This window comes from Populus trichocarpa, chromosome 2 (assembly GCF_000002775.5).
Source record: "Populus trichocarpa isolate Nisqually-1 chromosome 2, P.trichocarpa_v4.1, whole genome shotgun sequence".
NCBI lineage: Eukaryota > Viridiplantae > Streptophyta > Magnoliopsida > Malpighiales > Salicaceae > Populus > Populus trichocarpa.
Genome location: NC_037286.2, coordinates 146,396 through 155,146, shown reverse-complemented (window position 1 = coordinate 155,146; position 8,751 = coordinate 146,396). Strand labels below are relative to the sequence as shown.

The window sequence follows — 8,751 nt, the reverse complement described above, 5'->3', positions numbered from 1 at the left end:
ATTTCCATCACCGAGTATCTTTCTTCTTCCAGTGCTTCTCTCGAAGGCACATGCACCCTCCTATATATATATATATATATAAAAATTATCACTCAGCATCCCTTCTCTTAATCAATAATCCTTGCTTTCTTCGATCGGCGTGGCGGTTTCTTTCTACCCCAACTTGTCGAGGTTTGTGTCCCAGCCAGATGAATCAGTGTCTCTCTTACATAATCTTTTCCATGTAGTATGTGTTGCTGATGACTTTTCTGGTGGTTTTTTTTTGGCAGCTGTTTATTATCTATATAGTCATCAGGAGCAGAGGTTGTAGAAGATTGAATCTTTATCGATACCAGTAGTGATTACAAAGTCATGGTATTTTCATTTTGGCATCTCTCTGTCTCTACTACTCTGTTTCTTCTTCATTCTTGTTACCGTGTTCTTGGGGTTTACTCATTCGAGTCTGTGATAATTGATGGCAGGTGAGTCCATTTGGGCAAATGAGGAACCACGACACGGGTCCACCATGGTTAATACCCATGCTTAGAGCAAGCTATTTCATTCCCTGTGCAGTTCATGGTGAATCCAATAAGAGTGAATGTAATATGTTCTGCTTAGATTGTATGGGAAATGCTTTCTGTTCTTATTGTCTTATTTATCACAGAGATCACCGTGTTGTTCAGGTTTGTCGACTCTGTCTCCATATTATCTTCGAATTTTTCGATTGATTAATTGATTTATTGATTGAATGACAACCTGGTTGAATGCTTGGGTTGCTGCAGATAAGGCGATCTTCATACCATAATGTGGTGAGAGTAAATGAGATACAGAAGTACATAGACATATCATGCGTACAGACTTACATCATCAATAGCGCCAAGATTGTGTTCCTCAATGAGCGCCCTCAGCCAAGGCCTGGAAAGGGGGTCACCAACACTTGTGAAATTTGTTGTCGAAGTCTCCTTGATTCATTCAGATTCTGTTCACTTGGATGCAAGGTAGGTTAATTGTGATGGTTTCCCTTCTCAATTATTAATCGGTTCTCTGCTCTGCTCTCTTCTACTGCTCTGTTTTGATAGTTTAATACAATATTCATTTTTTGTTCGAGTAAAGTGCTGTTTGCGTTTTGTTAGCTGGGAGGCATGAAGCGGGGTGACCCAGACCTTACGTTTGCGCTAAAATTGAAGCAAAATAGGGATCCGTTCTTTGGTGGGTCGGAATCAGATGAGTCCTCAACCCCAAAGAAGATTCGCAGAACACATGCTTTCAATCGTTTGATGGACGGGCTCTCAATCTATTCCTCCAACAATGATGGTGCGGAGAGCTCTGGTGATGATGCAGCTACCAACATTTCTCCGGCTACTCCTCCCCTTTTCAATCATCGTAATGCAAGGAGAAGAAAGGGTATACCTCATCGTGCCCCATTTTAAGACTCCATAACCCTCCCCACCAAAAACATTAAAAGAATTGGCAAAACATTTAGCATTTACCAGCAGTAAAACGAAAAGAAATTCTAAAAATGACGGCAAGGAGGAAGTGGGATGTGGGGGAATTTAGGGACATCTCAAGTTTCTTGTGTAAATACTAATAGGATGGTAGGTGGTGTGTTTTTAGTAGCTAGCTTTGGAGTAAGGGAGTGGTCCCTTCCTATAGACATTTAGCAATTACTGCTGGAATTGAGTTTCTGGGTCAGGAATTTTACCATATCCATGCATGTACATATCATAACATATAAATATATAAATGTGGGGTTTTGGATTTGTTGGAAAGGGAGCAATAAAGGAGTGGGCATTATGATAGCATGGAATGTATACAGAACACCGTGGTTTGTCCTTGTGGATAGTGATATTTAAAGTTATACCTTGTGTTCCGGCATCTCCTCTGTGATCTTTTATTTCATATTTATATATGTGCAATCTGAGACACCTTTCGTCTATGCATACAGGGGAGTGGGGTTATTTGCATGGAAAAATGAGCTGGCAGCTTCTTATTTTGGTCATTAATGGGTCCATTGTGAATTGTAGAGCTGTGTCTGTGTGTGTTTTCTCTTATACATGCATGATTTTGTAATGAATATGATGGAGTAGCTAGGAAAGTACAGCCATCCTGGTCAAGTTTTAGATAAAGATTCTCGAGATGTAAAGCAGACCACATACGTCTTTTTCGTTTTTTTTTTTTTTTTTTGATGGGGGAGAGAGAGAGCAATAAAACACCATTCCTGTTATAAAAAAAAAATAAGATACCATCCCTGAAGATGAAAAAGATGGTCTAATGGTTCTTGATTGATTTTACGCTTAATTTTCTTCCGTTTTCCTCACCCAAAATAGGAGGAGGGTACATAAAGTATAATTCTCTTTTTAACATTTTCAAATTTCTCTGTGCTAAATGTTAGGTTCGCTTTCACGTAGGAATTGGGCTTGATGCGAAGGTGGGTTCTGTTTTATGGGCAGCACAAACCTCAACTATCTCTTTCAATCCCCCTAACAAAATGGGCACATCATCGATTGTATTTTCATTGAGTCGCCGTTTCCAGTTAACACAGTTAGATTTTTTTCTCACTTTGTTGTTAACTAGATGTTTGTCTGCGAGGCTAATCGTGTTTTGAACGGTAATTGATCGTAAAAAGGCATATTTTTCATGCTATTTGCACGGCCAACCTCTTGAAACGCTGTTGCCGCATAAGATTAGCAGGCCCTTAAATCTTTTGGTAGATGATATTCCCAAAGGGAGTGATTATATGCTGTCAAGCCAATTTGCCAGGTAATAGTGTATTGTGAGGTGTACGTTTCGAGCCTGAAAATTAAGAGGGGTTTGAAGGGAGTTAAAGATATTGCAAGTTGCTTAGAACGGTAAAAACAAAAATCAAAAGCGGATGAATTAGTAGTCTAAAATCTTGAGATGGGATGGTGTTCAAATCAGAGAAAAGCTTAGGAGACACGAAATGCTCGGAGGGACAAGGACAGCCATCTCCAGATGCTCCTAAGATCCCAATCTTTCACCATCATCCTTCACTGTTCTCTATTAATTAAATAAAAAAATAAGTGGATGAGAGCCTTGAGGAATCTGAAAGGCTGCGTTGAGCGCACTCTCCTTCGCCCACCTCCCCACTCATCAATTTGTGCCTTTCCCCTTCTTATCCCTCCACTTAATATTTTTAGCTTAACAGGAGTCGTAGGAGTAGCAGTATCCCTTTCGTAATATATAATAATCTTCCATGAAAAATCGAAGTAGAGACTCCCTAAATTGATTGTTTAATGGATTATTGGGGGCCAAAAAGACGGTTGCAACTCGTCTTATTGAGGTTTAGGACGAAGCTAAGTAATGGTGACGTTTCCAAGGTTCAACTTTCCAAGGAAATCAGCTCAAACTTGGTGGCAAAGGCCAGAGTTTACGAGGCTGCTTTGTCTGTTTGTGCGGTGCCTAGTCATTAGACGTCTAAGGGAGTGCCACGTTTTGTTCACTACATGGTTAGGGTGGACACATGCCCCGTCCCTTTGGGCCATGGGGCCATATTCAGCCACTTGTGCGACGAGGAAGAGGAGACGGAGGAGGTAGAAAGGATCGGTACTAATGTCATCGCTTCAGTTTCGGTTCTCCTTGTCTGTCAAGAAACTAAGGTCGTTTATTTGCTAAAAAAAAATAGTTTTTTTTTAAAAGTAAATTTCAGAAAAATAAATTATTTTTTAATGTTTGGTAGTGTAATGAAAAATAAATTGAAAAATATTTTCTAGTATTTGGTTATGTTATGAAAAATAAGCTGGAAAATAACTTATTAATGTTTTATTTTTCTCAAGTTTATTAAAATAATAAGAAAGAAATCTTACAAATTAAAAAGTTGAATGAGAATGAAATTGAAAAAAAATATAATTTCATAAATTATCTCAAATAAAATAAATAATAATCAAAATAATAGAGATCAAATCTAAAAAAAAGATGAAGAAATTAAAATAATAATAATTAACATTTCATAAATTATTTCAAATAAAATAAGTAACAATCAAAAGAATGATGATCAAATTTGATAGATAAAAAATTTCAATAAAAAAATAATAAGGAAAAAATAAATAACAATTATAAAAATAAGGACCAAAATTAATATAAAAATTAAATTTTAAGAGATGAAATTGAAAAATTAATATTCAAAACAAAATATATATATATATATAGCAATCAAAAGTTTGAAAACCAAATTTGATATAATCAGCAAATAATATGATATTTATAAATTTTTCATAATTCTCGGAAAATGTTTTCCGTCCAAATTTTACAGGAAAACATTTTCCTGAAAACCAAGTTAAATTTTTCTTTGACTGAAAAGTATTTTGTGTTGACCAACTTTTCTAATAACAAATAAATATAAAAAAATTTGAAAAATAATTTTTCAAAAACTGTTTTTCAAAAACAAACCTATCCTGACTAAAAAGATAGCATGCATGATGTCCCGCAAGTTGGCGTTCTCCTAATGGGTGCCACTGTGCATAATGCAAATTGGCTTTATTCCTCCTCGACCCTCTCCTATATCTTGCTCTAATTAACCTGCTTTCAGTTTTTGGATTTTTATATCGATACATACACTGAGTGAATGGCCCTTCATCATCGTGATCATCATGATCATGATCCTCATCATCAGATTAAAACAGGAGAGAATAAACTAATGGTCCTCGTGAGATCACATTGTTGATAAGGCTCTTGGGTTGTGGTGTTGCCTTTGGCATCACACGTCGTCATTTCTCATTTCCCATAAAGCACCCTTCGTGAATTTACAATCAACCCCACCCTCCCTCCACAAGTGTTGCTTTCGGTGTTTCTAGTTTATTAGTTGTGTCGTCTTCCACCCTCTGCCTCTTTGGTAAGCTCTCCAACCTCTGCTTTTGTTCTCATTCGGGTTGAATTGAGATTGTTCCATTGACCACAAATATCTATCTATCAAATTAATCACATTTGTTTCCAAGTCGACTACATCTAATAAGCAATCAATTAACTACAGAAAATCTCTATGTTTAGGTATAGCAACTCGCACAGTTCAATGACTTCGATCTGGATTAGCATAAATCAATCACTGTGTTTTTATTCTTTGGAAATAAGATTACGATACAATCATTTCATTATTTTGTACATTAGTTTTTTTACTAGATTTTCATGATTCCTGTATATAGATAGACGTACGTAGTAGACACAGAAACAAGGCTTGGCAGGAGCTGTTCTGACAGGTTTCAGTATATTATATATCTTGCATTACATATATTTATGCTTGATTGACATGAAATAATTGCGACTTTTAGAACATCTTCTTACAAACAACCATCTAGCTTTCAACTGTTGCTATAACCTTTCTGAAAAAGCATACGAGTGTCGCAAATGGGCCTCCACGGCCCGTTATTTATTGGACTGGCCTAACCATCACCACAGTCCGAGGGCAAGGGAGCCCCACGGAGCTAAAAAGCTTCTCCCGACAAACTTTCACTTCGAGATCCAACTAGCTAGGCCTTGTTTGTTAGTATTTGGAGATATAAGATAACAGGAGTGAAAATATCAGAAAGTATTTGGTCAGCCATATTAAATTGGAGACGAATATCGTCCAATCTGTATCATATATAGTTAAAAATTAATCCTAGCTAAACAAGCAGGGAATAATTAATTTTTCTGTTCTATGACATTTATAATTAAAAAAAAATCAGATGTTATAATATCCATACATATGATATATTTTTTATTTAAAGATTGAAAAAACTGGCGCATGATTTTTTTTGAAATGAAGTGTAAATAATGTTAGAGTTAAAAAAAAAATGAAGAACAAGGAAGAGAAAAGGTGAAGTTATTGTACGTTACGTAACCGTTCGGGAGGGCAAAAGAAAGTCTTGGATGGCGGTTCTGTTTGAAACCACGGTGGTGTGCGTGGTGGATAATTTTGACCCCGTTGAGAACGGCTAAATCGTGAATCTTCGTTGGTATGGACTTGGCTTGACACGTTATATACAAAGAAAGCCTTCTTTTTTCATTATTTGGGAAGCCCTGTGTTCCCTTGTTTATATGTATTTAATTTGCAATGTCAAACACAAAACAAGAGGCAGGCAAAGCGAGGTGATCAGGCTTGTAGTGGAATAATTAATATATCTGAACTCGATCAGTGGGTATTAATTATTGCATGGCATGACAGTTGTGTAGCATCATCAGTTAATTGTTTGGGAATTAAGATGCAAGCAAGGCCAGCGCCAACTGACTCGCACAATACTTGTTGATGTATAATTTAGCTGTACGTAGCATATTACTTGAAAATTACGTTGTGGGAATATTTAAATATTATTTCCTCTTTTACATACGCCCATTGAAATTTATGGCAGTTCTCGACGAGTTTTCCTAACTGGGCATTGCCTGCTTGGCTGCTTATTAATATCATTGAGATTCGGTGCGCACTGTGTGTGTGGCATGCACTCTATGATATGTATAAGATAACACACAGTATATGAAGAGAATGCTCGGTGACGAATAAAATAGATTTTTTTTTTTGTCGAACCAAAAAAAGAGCAGGGTTGATAGTGCAAAAAAGAGGAGGTGTTGATGTTTCCTTCCGGAGGAACCTAATAAATGCACGTTTTCTATACATTTTATATATATATATATATATATATATATATATATATATATATATATATATATATATATAAAAGCTAGTTTCAATTGGATTGGTGAGAAAGAGAATAGAGGTGTTATTTTAGGAACAAAAAGTAGGACTGTATTGGGCTGTTATTACTTTTAGACTATACCCGTTGTTGTACATACACCTGGAAAAATCAGACTTCAAAATTCTGTGGGCAAAAGAAAACCAGTAGTCGTAGTAGTATTATTACAGTAATGATTGTCACGGGCTAGCATCCGCGGTGGCATTGGTTGGTCCACTCAGCCCTCCTCTTCCTGTCCTGTCCTGAGACTCAGAGTTGTTGACTTGATGGTGGATGCTTGCTTCCAGCCGCAGACCACGTCATTGCTGAGTGGAGTGCTACAGTTGCTAGCTGTGTGTGTTTGACAAGAAAGATTTGTCATAGCAACGGAAAGGAATTTGTTTAGTTCATGACGGACTTGCTGACGACGTCTCTCTGTTTACATCAAAGAAAGAGCAGAGAAATGCCTCCTCACTTATCTATTTATTTATTTATTTATTAATAGCTTTATAGCTACCACTTGTTCCACAATTTCCCCTCATATTCTCTCTTGTGCACGGACAGCCTGTTTCGCTTCATCTCTCCTTCCTCCTCTTCTCAAATCTTCTAGCAGTTGCGAATTAATAACCATTTCCAGCGTTCCACATCTTTTCTAGAACAGCTACAGCCCGCCCTCAAAATTACTTTGGAAAAGAAGAACGACAGATGGGTGCTTGTGTTTCTTCTTCGTACTTGGGCCATCATGAATCTCATGAGCAGCTTCGTCCCAAGACCGCCAAAGTTATTTCAATTCATGGTGATCTTCGCGAATACTATCTTCCTGCCTTCGTTTCTCAAGTTCTTCGGTCTGAAATTGCGTCCTCATCTTCCTCTTCTTCATCGTCCTCATCTTGGTTCCTCTGCAACTCCGACCATCTTTCATACGATGAATACATTCCTGTCTTGGCTTCGGACGTCCCTCTCCATGCCGATGAGATATATTTTGTGCTTCCTAATTCAAAGCTTCAGCGCAGGCTAGCCTCTTCAGATATGGCAGCTTTGGCTGTCAAAGCTAGCTTGGCCCTTCAAAACTCCTCTAAGAAAGGTGGTTCCCGTCGCGGCAAGAAGGCCCGGATTTCTCCTGTATTGTTGGTCAGTCCTGATCATGACCACCAGCAACATAATGTTATCTATCAGAAACGAAAACATGAGCCACAGGTGCAGCGGGCCGCTGATTCCGTTGCCATTGGGTTTTCCAGATCCGGTTCTGATAGAAGTTTTAAGAAATATACTTCCAGACGAGCCAAATTGGCTGTTCGTTCCTTTAAGCTTAGATTAACCACCATTTATGAAGGGATCGCTCTTAATTAATTAAACTTTCATTTCTTAATTTCTTTCCTTCTTACCTTGATTACGAAGAGGAACGCAATCCAATTTTTGAAGAACAAAGAAAAAAACACCAGTATTTTTTGTTGATTTCTTACATCTCTTATTATAACTTTCAATTCGCAACACATTCCATGTAAAACACATAAACGTACAGGTGCATACATGGCTTTGATTTTTTGATAACTATCAATTTTGCAGAGATTTAACTTAATCATCTTTGATGAGCATATAAACTTAATTCTCTCCATGCTACCCGGTAATTTTTCGTTAAAAAAACATGAAGACCTCCATTTCTTAAACTGGGATTTATATATATATTACATCTTGCATGTATATACTGAGAAGAACAGTTTCTCAATTATAATTAGAATTTTATAATGTGGATTTCCTGCCTTAGATATAAGAAGTTGAGAATTATGTATCTGTATTATATTATTCTGAAGACGTGAAGCAGTAATATAAGTACGTGCTGCTACAAATCTGCTATTCCAGGAAAGTATGTCATACAATAAAAGCTGATTACATTTATATCCTATAATCTCGTTCAATCAATCAAAGAGATTTGTTTTTCTTCTTCATTTACTGTCATGTAACAGATTTGCTTTCCTTTAACACTCCTGCTCAAGTTGGAGCATTCATATTAATAGTGCCCAACTTGCTCAGATGTGTATGGAAAATAGGTGCACGCAGTGGCTTAGTAAATAAGTGCTACTTGCTCTCCTGTTCTGACATGTGAGGTTTTGAT

At 37.0% G+C, this 8,751-nt stretch overlaps 2 protein-coding genes across 2 annotated transcripts; both read left to right on the top strand.

The window, feature by feature from the left end:
• On the top strand, positions 1 to 1,854 carry LOC7474539 (protein RGF1 INDUCIBLE TRANSCRIPTION FACTOR 1). Its single transcript, XM_002301854.4, has 5 exons — positions 1 to 171; positions 270 to 354; positions 462 to 662; positions 762 to 977; positions 1,113 to 1,854. Exons 2-5 carry the CDS (start codon positions 352 to 354, stop codon positions 1,407 to 1,409), a joined length of 717 nt encoding a protein of 238 aa, XP_002301890.1. The 5' UTR covers positions 1 to 171; positions 270 to 351; the 3' UTR covers positions 1,410 to 1,854.
• Positions 1,855 to 7,146: 5,292 nt separating this feature from the next.
• LOC7474538 (uncharacterized) lies at positions 7,147 to 8,094 on the top strand. The gene has a single exon (XM_002301853.4). The coding sequence runs from the start codon at positions 7,344 to 7,346 to the stop codon at positions 7,986 to 7,988; it is 645 nt and encodes a 214-aa protein (XP_002301889.1). The 5' UTR covers positions 7,147 to 7,343; the 3' UTR covers positions 7,989 to 8,094.
• The last annotated feature ends 657 nt before the right edge of the window (positions 8,095 to 8,751 follow it).